This window comes from Crinia signifera, chromosome 9, assembly GCF_055691185.1.
Source record: "Crinia signifera chromosome 9, ASM5569118v1, whole genome shotgun sequence".
In the NCBI taxonomy this organism is placed as follows: Eukaryota; Metazoa; Chordata; class Amphibia; order Anura; family Myobatrachidae; genus Crinia; species Crinia signifera.
Window position 1 is genome coordinate 30,295,287 of NC_139225.1, and position 23,463 is coordinate 30,318,749.

The following is a 23,463-nucleotide window of genomic DNA, read 5'->3' on the forward strand; positions in this document are numbered from 1 at the left end:
AATGTTTCAACACGTGTATAGTGTAGGGGGGGGGGTACAAACTTTATTTCAACCCGGGGGGTATGTAGTGTGTAGTGTGTATGTAGTGCAGAAAAAAAAAATACTTTATACAAAAAAAAAATTGAAGGGGTTAAAAAAAAAAAAAAATTGAAGGGGTTAAAAAAAAAAATTGAAGGGGTTAAAAAAAAAAAAAAAGGTCCTGCGCCAAAAATTGAGCACAGATGTTGGTCAGTAACGTCCGTCACTGAACAGCGCTCAAAGGCAACAGGAATTTGATAAAAAAAAAAAAAAAAATAGATCAACCCTGTGCCGAAAAAGCTGATCAGTGATGTACGTCACTGATCAGCGCACAGTGGCCACAGGACACCCACAAAATCACAGTGTGTGTAAAAAAAAAAATTAAAAAAAGACCCCACAGCACCCACAAAAAAAAAAAAGGTGATCAGTGATGCGACACTGATTACCAGTGAGGGGCAGCAGGTGCACAACCTTTGGTGCAACTGACAGTGCAACTGGCAGCAACTGACAGGTATATATAAAAAAAAAAAAAACCTCTGCACCCCCAAAAAGTTGCTGATCACCTCAGAAAGAGTGATCAGCACAAAAGGCGGGGGCAGCAGACACAAAATTTAGCACTCTCTATCACTCTCTGTCACTATCTCTCTCTATCTCTCTATCTCTCACTATCTATCACTCTATGACACTGCAGCAGCAGCACTGACAGTTATATATATGAAAAATAACCCCTACACCCCCAAAAAGTTGCTGGGGGTGCACAAAAGGGGGGCAGCAGACACAAAATATAGCAGTCTCTATCACTCTCTGTCACTATCTCTCTCTATCTCTCTATCTCTCTATCTCTCACTATCTATCACTCTATGACACTGCAGCAGCAGCACTGACAGGTATATATATATATATATATATAAAAAAAAACCTGCGCCCCCAAAAAGTTGCTGATCAGTTAATTTATACTGATCAGCACAAAAGGGGGGGCAGCAGTCAGTTATATAAAAAATATATAGCACAATCTGTCACTATCTCTCTATCTCTATCTCTCTCTCTCTATCTCTCTCTATCTCTCTATCTATAACTCTATTACACTGCAGCAGCACAAAATATAGCACTCTCTGTCACTAGGCCTCTCTATCTCTCTCTATCTCTCTCTCTCTATCTCTCTATCTAATAACTCGCAGCAGCACAACACAGCACAACACAGCACAGGATGTCACAAGAAGAAGCAAGATCCAGGCAGTGATCGGGTAAGTATTTAGCAAGGTTCTGGTCAGTATATGGCGGCAGCTGGGCACGGTGACCGCACTGCACGCAATTCCAGACCGGAATGGCGTCTGCAGTGCAGTCACCGTTAGTTTAAACCCCCCTCCATGGCTGTGATTGGTCCGTCGGTCCGACGAACCAATCACGGCCTTTGGGGGCGGGCGGGGTGAGGTGGGGTGACACCAGTGTCACCCTTACACCCCGCGGTGATTGGTGCTGTACTTTACAGCACCAATCACCTCCGATCCCGTGTCACCGGCGAACGTTATTCGCCGGTGACACAGAAAATGCTGTGAATGGCTGTTCACACTGAACAGCCAATCACAGCGATCGCCGACGGGGGGGCGGCATCGCAGCCCCCCCTGGGCATGCAGGGACATGTCTGCTGTCAGGGACAGCAGACATCGTCCCTCTGTCACTGCGTCTCTAGACGCAGTGACAGTTTGAAGTCATGACGTATATATACGTCATGTGTCGGGAAGTACTTCCCGGCCATGACGTATATATACGTCAAATGTCGGGAAGGGGTTAAGGAAACACAGTCACAATCCTGACTGATAAATTATACTTTATTTTTATAACCGCCATTATATCACTTTAATTAATAGGGGCCTACACAAGTTTGTTGTGCCCAGGGCCCCCACAGACATAAATCCGTCCCTGTTGCTAATCATTACAACCCACCATCTGTAAAGTGAGGCGGAATGGGGGTGTAAGCTGTCACTGACTCTTTATTGCAGCTTGTGGTTGTTCCACCCCCCCAACGCTGGGGGTACCATGCACGTGCAGATTTAAGCCGTAAAGATGTGCACTGATGATATAATAAATATCTGCACCACTGTTTCATAGATGTTCTTTACTGTTTTACTTGCTTTGAAGGGGATTACATAGAAAACACCAGGACACATTTGTGCACCAGAAATCCACGAGTTTATGGCATTCCAGAGTTCCAACAGAGATGTGCAGTCTTCCCCATGAGAGGACCAAGCATGTGTACATGTACGGCCAGATGTACTAAGCCTTGATAAGTGACACAGTGGAGAGAGTATGAGTACCACCCAATCAGCTCCTCACTGTTGAGGTAGTAGTAGTAGTAGTAGTAGTAGTACGTTTATTTATAAGGCGCCGCAAAGTGTCCGCAGCGCCGTACATAGCAAACAAAAAAAACAAATTACAAGGTAACGTACAGGGTGTGTTGAAAAATACAGTATAAATAGGGGTATAGCTGGTAGAACTAAAATCAGCATCAGTTCTACACAATCGACACTATATAAGATTAAAAGAGTCTTTCACTGATTTTGTTAATCCATTGACACATAACACTCCTGCAAGACAATAAAATGCTCATCTGTATACTAATATGCAGGTTCAGAAGCATAGCATAAACATCAGATATTTTGGATATCGGGCCCGAATATTTGCATAATGGTTCATATAGTTGTACTTAGACGGATTATACCAAGCAATAGGCTATGTTAGCTATCCAAAAGGACATATAGCCAGCTCTAGAAAACACACTGGTATACACCAGTCAGCCATCCAGATTTGACCGGCAACCATGCCCCATCTAGTAAATGTCTTTTAATAACAACATTTTTGTACCGCAGCACATTAACCCTTGGCCCCAACTACGATACAGGCCACTACATCACTTAGCTCATCCAAATGCACTGGACTCAACTGTCTGTTGTCTTTTTGTATAATGGTATGTCTTTTGCCCACCTGTAAAATTTGTATGTAGTTTCTATGGCCCTTATTCTGGTTGGTGCGGCCGGAGCCGCATATGCGGCTCCGACCGTGCAGGCGAATCCCCGCCTTCCATACGGATCGCCACGGCCGTCCGTACGCGGATATGTGGCGATCCGCATGAAATTGGACGGGGATACGCCTCCTCCATGGTGGGAGCAGCCCCTGCATTCGATGGTCGCCGAACATCGAATGCAGGGCCGCACGCTCCACCAGGTCCCGCAACACAAGACCACACGGACACTTGTCCGTGTGAAATCTTGTATGGGGGCGGGCAGCTAACATCCGGCGATGTCAGATGCCCGCCCCGTACCAACGCGTCACGGCCTCATTACCATGCATACGCCCCGCGTTTGCATGGGAACGCCCATGAAACGCGGGGCGTATGCATAGGGTAATGAGGATAAGTAGCCCCTCACGCCCCTCTACGCCCCCTGTGCGGCGTATAGAGAATCCTTGCGGCGAAATCGCCTGCACATGCGCAGAGTGACCTCTGCACATGTGCAGAAGATAAACATCGGCGGCCCGTACGCAAGCGGGAATATCCGCACCAACCAGAATAAGGGCCTATGTTTGTGCTCAAATCTATTTTTAAAACCCAATAAAAAGTATTTAAAGGAAAAAAAAAAAAAAATCAGTATCAGTTCATAAGTAGGTGTCAAAATTGTCGAGGAGACTGAAGATGAAGTAGAGGAAGGGAAGAACAGGACAGGAGCACAGGTGAGGTAATGAGGTAGGGTGAGTACGTGAGGAAGGAGGACCCTACTCATAAGAGTTAACATACTAAAAATAGGTGGCTGGACGAACGAGGTACAGTCTGTGTTTGAATAGCTGATTGGTGGGCACTTTATCTCTCTATCAATTTTAACGCTTTGAGTGCCACCATCTCTGTGAGAGATGTTCAAAATATCAGCAGAAAATGCCAGCGTCGCTCACATTTGTTATATAAATTCAAATGAAAAATGTTGTGTAAAAAAAAAAAAAAAAGATTATATTTCTTATATAAGGTAACATTAAATGTCATTATGATGAATACAAATGTTTGGCAATTTTCACACCTATTTTGACTAATTCACTTGGCACTCAAAGGGTTAAAGGCAAACGGCTTTGTACAAACAGGGAAGGACCTGGTTCTGTTTTCTGTTCTTGGTACTGTTTAAAACGTTTTGATTGGCCACCAATTCCCAGATGCAATTTTCCTTGGCTTTGTCCGTTAGTAAGGAATCTTTATCTTAATGGAGGGATGTTTCACCCAGTTGGGAATCATTTGCGCTTCTTTGTCAGCGACTTCCATTTGCGGTGTTATAACCGCACTGCTTTGCGGAGCAGACAACGTGCTGACATAACGGTGAATGTTAAAAAAAAACATGCAGAATAACATAGTAGCCTCTCACTCGCAGTCCCTTCACCATGTCAGCAAAACAATATTCTTCAGAGTTTCAAAAGAACTTCTCCCCAGGCCAAATATTCAGTTAAGCTCAGACTGTGAGGAACTTGCTGACAACAAAAATATAATGGCCCCCACCCTAGCACCGTCCCTGTTTGCCCAGGAAAGAGTCCAGGATGTCAGGCACCCGATATGTCTAGCGCAGTTTGAGAGCTTTCGCCCTCTCTCCTTACGGACTCATGTCTAGAGAATTCCCATTGGCTTCACCTATAATTAGTGGTGGATTTCCCACTAGGCACTTCAGGTACATGTTTAGGGTGACACCTACTGGGGCGGGGGGGGGGGGGGGGTGCAGCGAGGAATGCTTACTTGCACAAGAGCCATGCTAGGCCAATAGCCAGATGAGACCAGGTAATTTTATTTTTGTCATTATGACTGTTTTTTGTTGTTGTTTTTTGTATATCATGATGGGGAGGGGAGTGGGGGGTAACCAGTAATGTCGTGCCCAGAGGTCCCTGACCCCTAAATTCACCTCTGCCTATAATTGTGCTCTGTTTTGGAGCATACTTGCCTTATTTTGAGAACCAGAATGAGGGAGATTACAGTAGGATGTGCCACCGAAGGGGCTTGACATGCCCAAAGGGCATGTCTACCTCCAAATATAGGCGTGCCTAGCTCCACATATAGGCGTGTCTACCTCCACATATAGGCGTGCCTAGCTCCACATATAGGCGTGTCTACCTCCACATATAGGAGTGTCTAGCTCCACATATAGGCGTGCCTAGCTCCACATATAGGCGTGTCTACCTCCACATATAGGAGTGTCTAGCTCCACATATAGGCGTGTCTACCTCCACATATAGGAGTGTCTAGCTCCACATATAGGCGTGTCTACCTCCACATATAGGCGTGCCTAGCTCCACATATAGGCGTGTCTACCTCCACATATAGGAGTGTCTAGCTCCACATATAGGCGTGCCTAGCTCCACATATAGGCGTGTCTACCTCCACATATAGGCGTGCCTAGTTCCACATATAGGCGTGTCTACCTCCACATATAGGAGTGTCTAGCTCCACATATGGGCGTGTCTATGCTTACATGCTTGTGGTTGCAAGCTATTTCTATATAACATTAGTAAAAATAAATGTATGAAGCTTTGCAAGTATTGATACTTTGATACTAATGTTGCTGTCTGCAATATTCGGTTTCTTGTCTACAACTATATATGCGCTGTGATAATTAGTTTCTGCTCACTCAGCACAACATACATGATAAATGTAATGCCTATGCAATAAATTCCAAATGCAATGTGACCTTGTGTGACTTCACCCCTAAGCATATAATTATGTTTTCAGTGTATTACGTGGTATTTTATTGTAGACACTGGACTGCGTGCAACTTGTAGGCACTACCTATATTTATTGGATGTGTTTTCAATACCATTATAGCATTAGCCAAATCATTCTGGACACCCTATACTATAATTAAACAACTATGTTTAACTAACCAAAGATTGCTAGCAAAAACTCTTACCCTAAGTAACTCACTAGCATCAGCAGCAGCATGCTATGGATGAGTGCACACCAGCACAGACAAGAAGATCCTCTGTGATCACTTACTTCAGTCTCTCCCTCTCTAACCTTTGAGGGGTTCCCACAAGGGCAATAATGAGAATTATCAGCAGGAACTCATAAGCAGCTACTGCAAATGACAGTGATTATAGCTAATCACTGTCCTTGCAAAGAAACTCTTTAGTGGCACCCCTGGCTGAATCTTATAGGGCCTACACACAGGCCAATTTTAGACCTATTTCTAAGCAATATGACTAGATTGCTTAGAAATTAAGCATAGATTGCTCAATGTGTATACCTCCGAGAGACAGCGATGTGCAGTCCCGCACATCGCCATCGCTTGACTAGATAGATACTGCATGCAGTATTTATTTAGTCAGATCACCAGTGTTCTCACAAGAGAGCACTGGTCAGCACAGAACACTCAGCACACGTCACTGGTGCATTGCATGTGTGTCAGTGATGGGTGCTGAGCGATCTACAGTATGCTTAAGCACCTTGTTCAGAATGGAGCTCTGTCACCCTGTGTGTCGGGGCTTATAGAATCTTGGAGATTCGAAGTACAATACAGGGCAGCAGGTGATTTAAGACTGAAATGGGAGCCTCCTGCAGGATGTGGGAGAGTAGACAACTATGCTTCAGAAGCTTATGAAGTAGCCTCTTAATTCGAACTGATATATCAATATTTATCATTTTCAATGGCCAACACATTTACAGGTATCAAAGGGCTGGAAACAAAGAATGTACATGGTTTACACCTTTTCTGTGTAAGTTTAATGAAGTAAAATATAAGAATATAATCATGCATTTATTTTAAAGAAACATGAACAAGTTGTCTATTTTAAATAACCCCCCCCCCCCCCAAAAAAAAGAAAAGAGAGAAAGAAAGAAAGAAAAAAATATTCACATTTGGTTCATAAAGGGTAAACCAGCTTGTCTGAATTTTCATATTTAACTATCCAACATAAACATCTTAACTCACTCAGTAAGCAAAACACCGCTCATGTAAGCCAAAAAGCTGAAACGGTAAAGCAGAGCATGTCAGTTTTTCCTATTCAATATAACACGACTATAGTGACTATAACTCCGTATGTGAAGCCACCAATCAGGAGAGTGTTGCTTTTTCCTAGAAGCCTAGAAGTCAATAACTATGGGCATCTATATAGTCCAAAGTGATGAAAGATGAACTTCATGAAAGTCGACATACATTAGGTCGACTACTAAAGGGCGAAAGGTTGATACATGAAATAGGTCAACATGGCTAAGATCGACAGGATTGGAAGGTCGACACAAACATTAGGTCGACAATAGGAAGGTCGATGGTCAAAAGGTCGACACGGACACCGTTTCAGTGTACCGCTGCACTCGCCATGCTTCGGGCACTGATAAATTCTCCCTCCAGGGGTGGGCAATAAGCGTCCCTCCAGCTGTTGATGAACTACACGACCTAGCATGCCTTGCATCAGTTGCAGCATGGCCAAATAGCAAAACTAAGGCAAGGCATTCTGGTATGTGTAGTTCATCAACAGCCGGAGAGCTGCTTATTGCCTCCCCCTGCTCCACGCCGTAATGGATGGTAGGGTATGACATACCGCCTGCTGGCACAAGTCGGTTAAAAAAACAAACATGAAAAAACTCATGTCAACCTTTTCACTGTCGACCTTCCTATTGTTAACCCAATGCTTGTGTCGACCTTACGACCCTGTTGACCTATTTCAGGTGTCAACCTAAGCCCTGTCAACCTTTAGAGGTCTACCTAATGTATGTCGACCTTTATAGCGGGCTCCAGTTGTCGATGCCAGAACAGCAATCTGATTGGCTAATACAGACCTGCCTCTGCTGGAAGCTGGAGATCTCCTGGATACTCGGCAGGAGCTGCAGTGATCATGGTCACACGGACGCTGCACTGGCTCACATGCATGCAGGAGGCGTCTCTACTTATACCTGATGCATTACCGTATCTGTGCGCTGCTGTTGCTTCCAAGTAAACGTCCCATAAGCTTGTGTGAGGTATTGCTTGCTGCCTTCCTCACATGCGTTACCTTGGCAACTACCCACCAGGCTCCCTGGCAGCGAGGATAGATATCATACATTGTAGGCGGTCGTCTTGCATACGATGTAAATTGCATATGATATGGCACTTTTACACGATTTGTCACCCATTCAGTCAAAATTGTGTGAAAAAGGGAAATTCGCTGCAGTGTATGGGCATCTTTAGTCCCAGCGTTACACCAGCCAGCCACACCCAAGTTGGAGGAAGGGACATTTGAGTAAAAGATGTCAGGGCAGGGTGCACTGAAGTGAAAATGCGGTAAAAACCCTGTTTTGGGGATTTGTACCGCATTTTTGAATGCACTAAAACCTACATGAAGGGGTATCGTTGCAGAGGAGTATTGCCACCAAAGGCTGGTTATATCCTATATAAGCCTATGGGGTTCTCTCCACAGTGCTGTCAGAGGAATCCATCACCGATATCTCCCAGCATGCCACCGCTTACGCATCACTGCGCACAGCGTCTATTCCTGCAGCCAGAGGGACTGGGGGCATGGCTAGAAGCTCACAGAGCATCTGGGCCATGCCCCCACAGCATCAAAATGGGGGTGTGGCCTCGCAGGATTATGCAAATTACAGGTCACGCCCCCTTTCTGGGAGGCCACGCCTAACCCTCTCGACGCCACTGTCTGTGATCAGTGAGTTCCATGTGAACACCACCGAAGCTGGGTGAAGGGGAGTCCAAAAACAGAAAGGGGAGATTTGTTGATAATAGCAAACCATTAACTAAATTTAGAGGGTAAATTTACTAAAGCTTCTATAAATCAAAAAGTGGTGATATTGCCCATATCAACCAATCAGGTCTAGCATTTTCTAGGAAGCAATAGAGAAATGATAGACAGAATCTGATTGGTTGCTATGGGCAACATCACCACATTTTAGTTTTAGAAACTTTAGTAATTTTACACCTAAATGTCTATAATCAATAAGGTCCACTTATAATATTAGCTATATAATTATAACATCATTATAATATTAGAATTCTCAATTTTTTTTCTTTTCGTTCATTATTGCTAGTTTTTGGGTCAACAAATCTCCTCTTGCCCTTTCTGTTATTCAATCCCGAATCCGACTATCGGGACATTCCAGACAGTCAGATTCCAGGATGTTCTTGACCCATGTTTTTTTTACGGAAACGACCGCTAAATTGTCGGAATTGGCCGCAAATCTGACAATGACAAAGCTAAATCTGAAAGCCTTCAATACTGTCCAAAACGGCAGCATTGCCTAGGCGGAAATAGCACCATAGTTTGAATAACCCCCTTTGTCTCTTTGGCCCTTATTCTGATCGGTGCGGATATTCCCGCATGCGGACGGCCCGCCGATGTTGATCGTCTGCGCATGTGCAGAGGTCACTCTGCGCATGTGCAGGCGATTTCGCCGCACGGATTCTTTATACGCCGCACAGGGGGCGTAGAGGGGCGTAGAGGGGCGTGAGGGGCTACTTAGCCTCATTACCCTATGCATACGCCCCCCGTTTCATGGGCGTTCCCATGCAAACGCGGGGCGTATGCATGGTAATGAGGCCGTGACGCGTGGGTACGGGGCGGGCATCTGACATCGCCGGATGTCAGCTGCCCGCCCCCATACATGTTTTCACACGGACAAGTGTCCGTGTGGTCTTGTGTTGCGGGACCTGGTGGAGCGTGCGGCCCTGCATTCGATGTTCGGCGACCATCGAATGCAGGGGCAGCTCCCAAGACGGAGGAGGCGTATCCCCGTCCAATTTCATGCGGATCGCCACATATCCGCGTACGGACGGCAGGTGGCGATCCGTATGGAAGGCGGGGATTCGCCTGCACGGTCGCGGCCGCATATTCTGATCGGGCCGCACCGATCAGAATAAGGCCCTTTATACCAGGGATGGGGAACCTTCAGCCCTCCAGCTGTTGTTGAACTACACATCCCAGCATGCCCTGCTGCATTTTTGCTAATTGGCCATGCTAAAACTGTTGCAGGGCATGCTGGGATGTGTAGTTCAACAACAGCTGGAGGGCCGAAGGTTCCCCATCTCTGCTTTATAAGATAGATATGTGTATGTGTAATTTTCTTGAGCAATTTACATGTGGCAAGACAAGTGCTAACAAGTTCTGCCCGATCAATCATGCTTATAGAGACAGCATTTATTTCACTAATAAAATATGTTTATGGGTGCATGTGTGAGATCCTATTCACAGGTGCACAACAGGCACCAGTGATTTTGCATGACAACCATGCAAATGCGTTATTCACTATGGATATGCAACAAAACAGAATCTGTACATTGAGTGCAGCTTCCCAGCAGTCTACAGGGATTCACATATTTAGGGCAGAAGGCTGACATCTGTAATTGCAATTTATACGGCCACCTTAATAAAGGTTAAATATATAATCCCCCTTAACATCCTGACAGACAGAGATTTCTTTACTGCCGTACAGGCCTCTCTGGCAGCAAACAGTGATCAAAGGAGCATAATTAAAAGTAATTTATTCTATACACGATAAGCCCTGTGGTAGGCTGCACAGATCACGGAGATTCCATTAAATATACACTGTGTAGATTAATTAACAATTTGTGATGAAAAAAATAAAACATTGGTTGTGAGCGCAGTTCATTCCGTACTCAGTAAAGTCATATATATATCTCATAGTCACAAGTGGGAGAATGTTCACAGAGCAAATAAATATAAATCAATAATACGTCTGTCTTCATATATTACAGGAGTTTGAGAGCGATTTCTTTTTTTACATTATAAGACTATAGCTTTAAAACTGTTATGAGACACATTGTTCGCCCATCATACAGTGTATCACGAGTGTACTGTAGACATGTATTGTATTCCCATAAAGTATTTGATACTGTTCGTAGAAATAGATTCTTGCTCTTGGGAGCTCCATACAGCAACACTTGATTGATTTTGCTTTAGACAGTACAGTAAGGGGTGCAACGGTTGTCCTTTGTTGGGCTGTTGGTTGCTCCCATGGCCAGTCCTTTTTTCTATATGCATGATATGCTATTCCTCAGAATAACTGTTCTTTTAACACCTGATATCTGCAAACTAACGTCCTCCATGACATAACAGATATATCTGTTTCTGCCATGTTATGGACATATAAGGTGCAACTTGGTAATAAAAAAATGTGCTTACAGATACTATAAAATTGCGATCACGTACACATCTATTCATACTTGATTCTTTTATCTCAGATAGATATGAGAACCCATTTGGAAATAATAAATGACGTCTTCATCACTCCTTATTTCTTTGCCACAGACTTTCTACCTGTCCTGTGCGCACATAGCATGTCACTTATGGTACATTATGCATTCAATTGTCTGCCAAACTTAATACAGTGACTCCTTGGGTATGGTAGTGGAACCAGTGAAACAAGAATCTTCAGGCAAAGAGTTCTTGCGTTGTTTTGTCCTACAGCCACAACACAAGATGGCTTGAACATCTTTGGAGACGCTGCTGCTGAAGATGGTATAGATCCAAGGGTTGGTACAGCTGTTCAAACTAGCCAAAATCATCAGGATCTGAATAGCAGAATCTACGGAAAGAAGACAACAGGTCCGCCCATTATACAACTGTATGTATATCTTTACAACTGATACATATATGCCATTGAATTTTGAACTAGGTGAATTCTGTATAAGGCTTCCTGGCACCCTAAAAACTTCAAGAACTGATAGAATTAATGGCTTAATCCAAATCATGTTGCACAAAACCGAATAGGAGTTATTTAAGTATTACATTTCATATAAAAATCAGATGTCAACTATGCAGGGTCGGCGCAAACTCTGTGAGCGCCCGAGGCAACCTACCCATGCCCGCTCCCCCCCCCCCGCTCCTCTCTGGAGGGGTGGTTTCAGCGGGCACTATCACCGCGCTTCAGGGAAGGGGGGGGTGTGGGCGATACATGGGGATTGACGCTGAGGGGGGGGGGCGCAACCCTCAGGCGTGCCGCTGATGAACAGCCATGGGGGGGGGATCACGGATGGGAGTCAGGTGCGGGGAGGGGGGCTCACAGACTCACCTGCTGCGGACTGGTCTCACAGTCACCTGCTGCCGGGTGGGCTCAGGACAACTGAGACAGGCAGCAGCAGAAGACAGGGGAGAGCCGGTCATCTAGTGTTATGACCGGCGCCGCACCTCCTCCACCACTTAAACTGAGCGGTTAACGGCACATGGGGAGTTAGCAAATTGCAGGACTATTCTGGGGGGATGTGGGCTATAATAGTGGAGAGAGAGCTGAGCTGTACTATTGATTGGCAGCGTGCGGTGCCGCCCTCCGTTGGGCTGCCTAATGGTAGCTCCGGCCCTGCAACTATGCACATCCACTAGTGCAATGGGACGTATTTGAAGAAATAAGATGAGAGATTTGTGGACAGCTTATCGTACTAGATGGAACTGGTCAGCTGAGAGATTTGCAGCAAATATTGACATCGGAATTTATTTTGGAGTTATGTGGCAAAATGTCCCTCTCACATTTACAATGCATCACCATTGTGCTATGAAAAATGTAACAGTTGTTGAACTCTCCCTATGCACCTGCTGGGTGACCTGGAACGTGTGACCAGCCGGGTGGTCTGTGGAAATGTGACAGTTATTTGCAGACACCCGCTAAGCAGAGATTTTTCAAAAATGGATGAACAAGGGGCTAAATGTTTAGATTAGTTTCATTTTGTACAGTGAGCTAGATAAATGGCAGCTATTATATTGGTTGTTGCTATGGGTAACAGCAAATATGTGATATATACATCATATATCTTTTTCTTGGTGACATATACAGTATGTCGGAGTGGTACTGGTGCCTTTTGCAGGTGATAACGCCAGTGTAGGCAGAATGGTAAGTATGGTCTGAAAGAACAGGGTGAATGGTGTGGCTCAGAACCCGCGTGTACAGTACCCCCCCCATACTTGCCTACTTTTGAAAACCAGTTTCAGGGAGATTATAGTTGGTAGTATAATTTTGCACAGCGCCTTATTGAGGGTGCGTGTCATGCTCCACCCAAAGGGCGTGTCTAGTTCCATATATGGAGAGATTGTGTAAAGAGATTGTGAACGTGGCACCTAGCAGCGTGGGTGTGTACTGCTACATCTGAGAGGAAACTTTTAAAATGACTTATTTTCAAATGTAGATGAGCCCCAAAGCAGTTAGTAAGACCTACTATACTTGGTAAAGTGCTGGGAAATGGTGCTGATGATTCAATGTAAATGTATCTATCTCTCATTCCTGTTTTTCCCAATAAATGTAACAGTGTAATGTGGGCTAGGAGAAATGAGGGAGATTGCTAGACTAATGAGGGAGGGAGGGAGATTGCTGCTATTTCAGGGAGTCTCCTGCAGAATGCAGGAGGGTAGGCAACTATGAGTACCCCTCTAGTGTTCATTCTAGCACCCTGTTCCTTGAAAAATCCTTAAAGACACCCCAGGCAGAAAAGAGGAACTACAAGGATTTTACAAGGAGCAGGGTGCTAGAATGAAAACTACCCCCAACACTCTTGGATCCTGTGAGGTTTTCATTAAACTTCCATATTTTTCCAGATAATCCACTTACTGCTTCACTAGTTTATTTGTAGCTGGAGTTAATCCTTACATGGTTGGTCCCTCTGTTAGCATTGTGCCCTGTCACAGAACATCTTATCATATTTCTGTTTTCTGTCACTCGTCTACATTTGTCTGCATCCTGTGGCAGTGTCCTGACAAAATATAAATCCTCACACAATCCCACACTGTAATACATATGATATAATGAGCTCCTCTGCAAACATTGTTGCTCCTCCTGGCAATAACAGAGGCCCTGATGAATCTGGAACAGACCACAAAGACCCTTCAAACATCTCAGGAATTTGTGGACAGTTGATCGTACTAGATGGAACTGGTCAGCTGAAGTGTAGGCGTGAGTAAAGATTACATATTCACAAGGCTGCATCTTGGACTGCAGCTGAAGCCAAACCCAACAGGAACACCTACTGAGTGTTTGGAGACAGACATGTATGTTTATTGGGGTTTCGAGGTTCAGAGTTTTGACTAAAAACATACAGGGGTGTGGAACTTTTTTCTCACCGATGCACGATATAGGAAATATTTCTTAATAAAATCAATCAAATTCTGCATTTTAAATATAATGCATACAGTCACTATATCAGATTTTTTACAAATATTAATTTTATTGATTGACCATTTATCAAAGCAAAAAGCTTGTTTGCAATAATTTTCTTCTGTTCTGTCCGTAGGAGCAAATGATGCAAATCGCGTCTTTGTATCCCTGCCCCCCCCCCCCCTGCTGTGCAATGCCTTAAATACCGACATTGCACCGCGGGGGTGTGGCCACGAGGACACAGGATAGTGCTGAACACCCCCCCATTCCGGATGAACTGCCGCCCCGCCCCCAGTTTATTATTGGCCCTGGGGCCAGCCAGTCAGAGAACAGGAATGACCATCAATAGGTCAAACCATCTATGGCCATCCATTTACATAGGGGGGACCAACGAAGGATGCTTGCCACTATCAATGGTAACCACCGATGGCAGCCACAACAATGGCTATCCCTGCTGGCATTATGAAAGCTGTTTTTGCTTTGACTGTGTGCAGGCTTTGACCATGACTGTGTCCAGTGTTCACTGAGGGGTACATTTAGTGAGATGGGCGTTCTATTGAGGGAATACGATTACAAGGTCGACCCTATTTAGGTCGACATGCATTGGGTTAACCACTGAAGGTCGACAGGGCATAGGTAGACACCTGAAATATGTCAACATAGCTAAGGTCGACAGGGTTGGAAGGTCGACACAAGCATTCGGTTGACAAAGGGAAGATCAGTAGTTAAAGGGTCAACATTAGTTTTTCATGTTTTTTTAGTCGACATGTGTCGACAGGCGGTATTTTATGCCCTACCATCATGCCCTACCACAAAATAGTCTGCCGAATGTACATGGTACACTTAAACGGTCTAGACTATGTCGACCTAATGCTTGTGTCAACCGTAGCCATGTTGACCTATTTCAGGTGTCGATCTAAGCCCTTTCCACCTTCAGCGGTCAACCCAATCCATGTCAACCAAAAAGGTCGATCTAATGACCCATACCCCTATTGAGGATGGGATGTTGCTCATAGCAACCAACCAGACTCTATCGATCAGGCATGTCCAAACTATGGCCCTCCAGCTCTTGTGAAACTACAAGGCCCATCATGCCTTGCCACAGTTTTGCTATTAGGGAATGCTGAAACTATTGCAAGGCATGCTGGGATGTGTAGTTTCACAACAGCTGGAGGGCCACAGTTTTGACATTCCTGTTCTAGAAGGTGCTTAACAATAATAATAAGAATCTGATTGGTTGCTATGTCCCATCCCATCTCATCTTCAATAGAACTCTCATCTTAGTAAATTTCCCCTGAGTGTCTACCTAAAGCTATTTCTATGGGGTTTATTCTAGTTCATTCTTTCTGACAAAATCCTTCTTAGATGGACAAAACCATATGCACTGCAGGGGGGCAGATGTAACATGTGCAGAGAGAATTAGATTTGGGTGAGTTATTTTGTTTCTGTGCAGGGTAAATACTGGCTGCTTTATTACAATACACTGCAATATAGATCTCACTTTGAAGAAAAACCCCACCCAAATCTAATTCTCTCTGCACAAGTTACATCTGCCCCACCTGCAGTGCACATGGTTTTGTCCATCTAAGAAGGATTTTGTCAGAAAGAATGGACTAGAATAACCCCCTATGTTTGGAACTGCATTCATTTGATTAGAGCACGTACTGTACAGTCTTCTGTTCCATATTACTGAGAAGCTTGGTGAATGCATGATCAGAATGCAGGAGCGCTTACATGTGTAGGTGTCCACAGTGTAGAGCAGGCATTCCCAACCACGGTCCTCAAGGCACACCAACAGTGCAGGTTTAAGTGATATCCAGGCTTCAGCACAGATGGTTTAATCAGAATCACTCAGGTAATAATTAAGTCACCTGTGCTGAAGCCTGGATATCTACAAAACCTGCACTGTTGGTGTGCCTTGAGGACCGTGGTTGGGAATGCCTGCTGTAGAGCATTGTTCCACAAATGGATGCACATTTAAACATCAAAATAATATAATAACTCGTGCACACAGCATGAGTGTTTACTGAGCTTAGTTCAAGCTCTCTAGAATATAATGTTAATTAGGGGTAATATAACCAACTGCCATACTTGCCTACTTTTGAAAACTAGTTTCAGAGAGATTATAGTTGGTAGTAAAATTTTGCACAGTTCCCCATTGAGGGGGCATGTCATGCTCCACCCAAAGGGTGTGTCTAGTTCCATATATGGAGAGATTATGAAAAGAGATTGTCACGGAGGCCCCTAAAAGCTTGGGGTGTGTACTGCTACATCTGAGAGGAATCTTTTAAAATCCAAATGTAGCCCCAAAGCAGTTAGTAGGAGATACTATACTTGGTAAAGTGCTGGGAAATGGTGCTGATGATTCAATGTAAATGCATCTGTCTCTCATTCCTTTTCCCCCAAGAAATGTAACAGTGTGATGTGGGCTAGGTGACATGAGGGAGATTGTTAGACTAATGAGGGAGAGAGGGAGATTGCTGCTCATTCAGGGAGTCTCCTGCAGAATGCAGGGGGGAGGTAACTATGATGTAACAGTGTAATGTGGGCTAGGTGACATGAGGGAGATTGCTAGACTAATGAGGGAGAGAGGGAGATTGCTGCTATGTCAGGGCGTCAGCTATGCCAACTGCTGAACTGCAACTCAGTAACTGGGAGAAAATCGAACATCAAAATAATTGCCAGCAATACATTATATAACAATACAAACTGAAGCACGGCACACTTATCTATTTACAGAAATCTGTCATACAGGAGAAGTTATTTTAAGTTTTCAATGGGTGTAAGGGATCATTCTGGTTAAAAAAAGACATGTATCCCACTCCCATCAGCATGCAGTTATTATTCTCCTAACCGATGGTTACCTGCGTGATCAGTCCAGCACTGATTAATGATTGTTATTATATAACTAACTGCCGTCCCTGCCCTCCTGCTGCGTCATACCGCCGATGTCACTGTCATTGGGAGGAGTTTGTTGCAGTTATTGTAAGTGACGTCTCTGGTTCATTTGATCAAAGAGAAGTTACCTGGGGTCCAGTGTGATTACCCGACATTCAAAATCTTGACATGTTAAAAATTTCGACATTCATTATGTCGACATGGTCAAAATGCCGACATGTATGAAATGGTGACATTTAAAATGTCGGCATGTCAACAATTCAACCTTTTTCAATGACTTTGTCGACAGGTTGACACGGACAACGTATAAGTCTCCCTGGTTGGAGATTGGTGGGGATATAGTGCTGATTTGCACCTGGTCCTTATAATATTATTTGCTGAGCGTTATGATTTGGTTTTTATTAAAGAGGAATATTTTAAATACACAACAGTAAGGGGGCGATTCAGACCGGTGTGGGCCGAATTCGCTACCCCGGCCTTTGTTGGGGTTTGCGCATGTGTGAATATGTGCATGTCCAAACCCCTGGAGCGAACGCCTTCAGCGAGTTTGACACTCGCGGGGCATTTGCTCACCGATGGGCGGGGCCATAGAAATGCTGGGCGTTCCCCTGCGAATGCAGGTGTGTTCATGCCAGCTTGGGCCGGCCCCCATTTCGGCCATCTCTGTCCATGCTGGTCGTCGAGGGAGACAGGGAACATATTCTGTCTAGCAAACAGGTCTGAATCAGGCCTCGAGTCGTATAAAGTTAAGGAGCCCCTGTCTCAATAATTCCTGAGAGCCACCTCTCCACATCAGCTATTCAGTTTATGCCCCATAATGGTGCCCTAGCTCATTTACTGAAACATAATAGTAGTGCCCTAGTTAATGTGGTTCCCCATAGTAGTGCCATAGTTTATTTGATGACCCAATGTAGTTCCCTAGTTTACATGATGTCACATTCTAGGGCTGCCAGTACACATTATGACAATGTCCCCAGTTCATATTATGTCACACTCTAGTGCCCTAATTTTATTTTTTGCCACATTAGAGTGACCCAGTTGTTATAATGTGACATTATAGTTCCCCCCCCACACACACATTACAATTAACAGATTACAACACATTACAGTTACCTGCAGTGTGATTTGTGATTTGCTTATAAATCAACTATGAGAATATTGTATGCAAGTTTATAACCTACTGTAGCTGCAGGGCTCCCTAAGCATCTGGGCCCGATAGCAATGGCACTGCTTGCACCTACTACAAATACGCACATGGACAGTGGCATCAGTTTGTAAGCATTATATGGTGCCAGGAGCATTAATGTTTGTGGCATAATATGGTTCAAGGGGCACTACTGTGTGTGGCATAAAAAGGTACAAGGGGCATTACTGTACATGACATAATATGGTGCAATGGGCATTACTTTGTGGGGTATAATATGGTGTAAGGGGCACAATTTTGTCAGTGTATGGTAGTCTTTTACTGCACGACCATGCCCATTTCAGCGAGGCCACAGACCCTTGCTGGCGAACACACAAATATAACATTTGTAGAATATCTATGGGAGGGGGGGGTTGTCTAATGAAATTGGCACCATTGCCTTTGCAGAGTCCCTCGACAAGGAAAGCTACAGAGTGTGTTCCGAGAACACACCGGGCAGCTGCCCTGCTACAGCTCCACCCGTTGCATGCTGTGTGACATCATGATGTCATACATGCTAGAGGGTGCTGAACAAGGATTCACAGTTGCCCTGCTATGCACCACCCCAGTGCACCACCCCAGTGCACCACCTTTCGCCATACCTGTTGCTGGCAGATAGTATGTCCGAGCGGAACCTACTATCCTTGCTCCCAGTGGTGTCAACTTTCTAACAATATATTTGGAAACATAGAGCGCATGCAGAAGATTGCCAAGAGTCTGGGACAGTGCCATCTCATGTGCCACTATCATATGTCCAAATACATTGCGCACACTGACAGAATTGTCATACAGTCAACTTACGGCTTGTTCCCGAGTCTTCATTCCAGACGTTCCAAAGCTGAGCACTGAAGAATGGAGTCCAGCATAGCACATATATGAGCACAATAGCGAGCGTCATCCTCACAGTCTTGGACATGGCATTGGTCACCCCAGAGTCTGACACTGGCGGCATGCCATTCATACCGCCAATCAGCTTTCCTTTCCTCCTTGACCCCGGTGATCGCTCTGTCCCCAAATAAAGGCTGCGATGAATCTCTCTGAAGATCAACACTTGGCACGTTGTAATGAACATAGCGGGCAGGATAAGGACGGCCAGTGCTGTCCAAGTGACGTAGGCTCTAACACCCCAGGGCTGCACAAAATTGCCCCAACAATCGTACACCCCCGGGTGGACCTCTGTCCTGGAAAATATAAATATCTGTGGAAGACTGAGGATTGCAGAAGCCGCCCAAGCCAAGCATACTGGGATGTTCCATCGGGCAGATCCCTTTTTAAAAGTCATGAGCGGCCGACAAATGGCTTGATGGCGGTCAAATGTCATCGCCACAATCATGTAGGAAGAGGCAAACATCCCTACCACCTGGAGGTATCTAACCGACCGGCAGAGGAAATCTGGGCCTTGAAATCGGTCGATGATATCCCAGATCAGCTGTGGTAGGACCTGGAAGAAAGCCACCACCAAATCCGCCAGACAGAGGTGAATCATGAAGGTGTGCATGAGGGCGTTATGCTTCCGCCGCCTCAGGAGAGTGAAGAGGACAAGACAGTTGCCGAAGGTGGCGAACCCGAAGACGATGGTCAGAAGAGCAATGTTCCATTGTGCTACGTAAGGGTTTCTTTTGTCAGAGTCTTCTCCGGTGAGATTGGTGCTAATACTGGCAAAGGGGCTTTGGGTCACCGACATCTGCAATAAGGGAAAAACAATGTAACATGAGGATTCTAAGTTGTACAGATGCAACGTACATAAATAGGTACATCATTCAACACCGGAGTAACCTATTAGAACACGATATGAATAAACGTTTCCACTTTACTGTTTGAGTTTTACGAACACTTTAAAGTTTGTTCCATGTTGCTAAATCACCTGCAATCAATTGAACAGACTGACATAGCAATTAATTTTATTATAGGCACGTTAAACGTATTAAGAAGGGAACATTTAAGTTATAACATTTTAATTGCCAATTCTGTAAGTAGAATAATTTCTGCTTCATAAAGAAGTATATAGACAGTATACACACATATGACCGATATTGGGGAGGCCGATGGTAAGAATACCGGCACCGTTATTCCGATGGAGGGAATCCCTACAGAAGGTACTGCTCTCAGTAGCTCACGCCAAAACAGGGGTTTGTTTAATAAAAAATTCCATAAAACACAATATAAAACATAAAATCAATAACAAGCAGAAAAAGTCTCCACAGGTAGGACCAACTACACTGCACACTGACATCTGTTCATCTCACCCGGAATGAGTTGGCAACAAACCCCTATTTTGAAAAGAACTATTGAGAGCAGTACCTTCTTTATAAGGATGGGAATTAAAGAAACCTTTACGTGAACATCGGGATTGAATCCCAGGTCAGTATACGTCTACTGCATATGCGAGCCTTGTCTTGTCTGTGGGAGAAGAGTTTCTGAAGTTTACAGATACCCTTATGGCAGGCTGGTCCAAACTATGGCCCTCCAGCTGTTGTGAAACTACAATTCCCATCATGCCTTGCCACAGTTTTGGTATTAGAGAATGCTAAAACTATGGCAAGGCATGCTGGGATGTGTAGTTTCACAACAGCTGGAGGGCTACAGTTTGGACATGGCTGCGTTATGTGAAAATTTGGCTTTCCCCCAAGGTCAGTGTATTACAAAGGACCCTCTGCATTGGATTAGGTGTATCTTAAGACAAAGAAACCTTTGATGTGAATGTAGGGACCAACATCAAGGTCAGTGTGGCTCCTAGTGGAGACTCCGGAGAAGAACACTTGATTTTGGTCACCTATTTTGAGACAGCGCCTTTGGGATAACGCATTTTTTGTGAAGGGCTCCTGGCTGCCAGAGGTGAGCAAGTCTCCCGAATCATCAGTCAGCCGAATGCACGCCCATCTCCACTGCCTACTTACAGACAAGTGGGTGGTCCAATGGGAAATTATTATGCTGAATAGTGTCATCATAGCCATGCCCCCTATACAATGCCCCCAATACAATGCTACTTTATAGCGAGGAGTGAAGGGTGGAGCCATGATGATGCAATCATGCCACCATTTCCCACTGACCACGCCCCTCATGCACTGACCAGGCTGCAGGGGGCAGCAAAGCAGGTATGGTTTTTACTTATATACTACTCACTTTTAAGTCCATCATAGTGAAACATTCCCAGTGTGACTGAACAGGCTTTGCTCTTATTAGGGATAACCATTGACCATCGATAATTCATAATCATCGATGGTTTATGGTCGATGTAGAATAGTTTTGCCTTTGATAGGGGAGAACAAGATGGTTCCTCTCCATCTATGGCACAGCATAACCACATAGTTTTGTTTTTTTCCCCAAGGTGCCAGGATATGATGCATAGCCCCACTGCCGACTCCAATGAAGCCCCACCCCCAGGTTATGATTGACCTGTCAGTCAAAGACAATGGGTGGCCATAAATAGGGAAAACCATCGATGGCCATCCATTCCATAGTAGGATATCATCAATGACCGTTTGTACTATCACTGGCCACTATCGATGGCGATGAAGCATTAGCCATCCCAAGCTCTCTTTTGCCTGGCCAGCAAAGACTTCATGTGTAGAACTTATATAAGCCGGGATGCGCTACTCAGTTGTCACATACATAAATCACATTTTCCATTTGATGTTTACGCTCCACTTTGCTTACTGCGCATTTAAATGTTTCACCACCAAAGCATCCGCTGCAACAAGACGTTCTGACCATAGATGTGTCACTTTGCATATGTTAATCAGGGAGAAGTTGCTGGCACTGAAGTATAATTATCCATGAATCAGGCATTTCCTCTGGGTGCATCATCAAAACTGTGCAAGTACCTATTAGATATAGCTAATTATAAACACGCACGCTTACTTACATATCACTAGCTACGGTGGTGTGTGTGCAAATGCCAATGTTGTCTACATCCTCACCAATGATTTTCTATTTTTGCACATAATTACTAAGTGCACTGTGACAAACATTTCTCAACATCACTTCCAAGAATAAATTAGCTACATAAATCATACACACCGTACTGTACATGGCACAACGCCCTCGCAGCATGGCGTGACCCCCACAACACACTATTGATGTAATGCCGGTGTGTTTGACATTCTTCAGTAAATCCAAAATATTACTATATACATTTTACAAACACCCACTGGTGAGTTTAGTAAGAACAGTGCGATTGTACAAGACCATCGCATTCATCCAATCATATGCTTGCTTTGTGAGTGCCAACATCTCTGTGTGCGATGTGCAAAATATCAACTAAAAATACCAGCGTCGCTCACATTTGTTATATAAATTCAACAAAAAAAAGTTGTGTAAAAAAATAATTATATTACCTATATAAGGTAAACATTACAGGTCCTTATGGTGGGTAATAATGTTTGCTTGTAAATTTTTACACCTATTTTGACAATTTTACTTGGCATTCAAAGGGTTAACTATTTTATCTACCTCTGGGAGGTAAGATGCATGTGGTCAGCGCAGTGGGCGTGGTGACTGGCTTCATCATGACTTTACTCGCTGCGGCACAAGAACGCGAGTCATGACACTAAGAATGTCTCATTCTGCCTCTCGTGCTGCCCATTTCACTAGGAAGTAGGTAGGATTGGGGAGGGTGAACTGCACCCCTGGGAGTTCAGCATTTCTAGACAATTTGGCTCCCAATGCGAACACAGTAAAAAAAAAAAAAAATACCAACCCCCCAACAGACATTGTAAAAATAATATATTTGCGAAAGCTCCAAAAAAGGGATAAAGGGATGTGGTCTGTCAACCTAACCCCATGTTGACCTTCAGGTGTGTCGACCTTGATGCATGACCGTATACCGTCTGATCACTTTTCTACGTTGACCATGCTGAATTCAGAACCCGGGAAATGGACCCAGGATGGATCCCGCTGCACCACCAGCACTTACAGCACCGTGCCCCTGCGGGATAGACCGCACTGCCTCCCCACTGCCCAGCACCCATCAGCCGCAGGGAGGGCCTCGAAGTACCGTGCCCATTCTGGACCTCACTGCCTCCCCAGCAATGCATGAACCCCGCTGCCTGGATCCCCCACGCAGGTAAGTACTGGAGGAGGGCACGCAGGGCAGGTACCGGGATACCGTTTCAGACCCATTCCCACTGCCAAAAAAACGGGTCTGAAACGGGTAGGACACTGCTTTATACCCGTTATACCGGTATTTGTTAAACGGGTAAAGCACCCTGGAGCTTTCCCACTGCAGCTCTACCCGTTTAAAAAGGCTAAAAAAACGGCAATA

The 23,463-nt window shown here is 44.7% G+C and overlaps 2 protein-coding genes across 3 annotated transcripts in view; both read right to left on the bottom strand.

Annotated features, from left to right (window-relative positions):
- LOC146035311 (ankyrin repeat domain-containing protein 49-like) overlaps positions 1 to 7,873 on the bottom strand; it is a 154,042-nt gene extending 146,169 nt beyond the window's left edge. The window contains exon 1 of the mRNA XM_083158675.1: positions 7,814 to 7,873. The gene's annotated coding sequence lies outside the window, so the exon portion shown is untranslated. The remainder of the gene's footprint in view (positions 1 to 7,813) is intronic.
- A 2,612-nt stretch (positions 7,874 to 10,485) lies between these two features.
- AVPR2 (arginine vasopressin receptor 2) overlaps positions 10,486 to 23,463 on the bottom strand; it is a 73,210-nt gene continuing 60,232 nt past the window's right edge. For both annotated transcript variants that reach the window (XM_083158677.1, XM_083158678.1), the window contains exons 2-3: positions 19,002 to 19,884; positions 10,486 to 11,566 (exon numbers count right to left, since the gene is read on the bottom strand). In XM_083158677.1, coding sequence (XP_083014803.1) covers positions 11,361 to 11,566; positions 19,002 to 19,884 — 1,089 coding nt within the window. In that variant the 3' untranslated portion in view covers positions 10,486 to 11,360. The remainder of the gene's footprint in view (positions 11,567 to 19,001; positions 19,885 to 23,463) is intronic.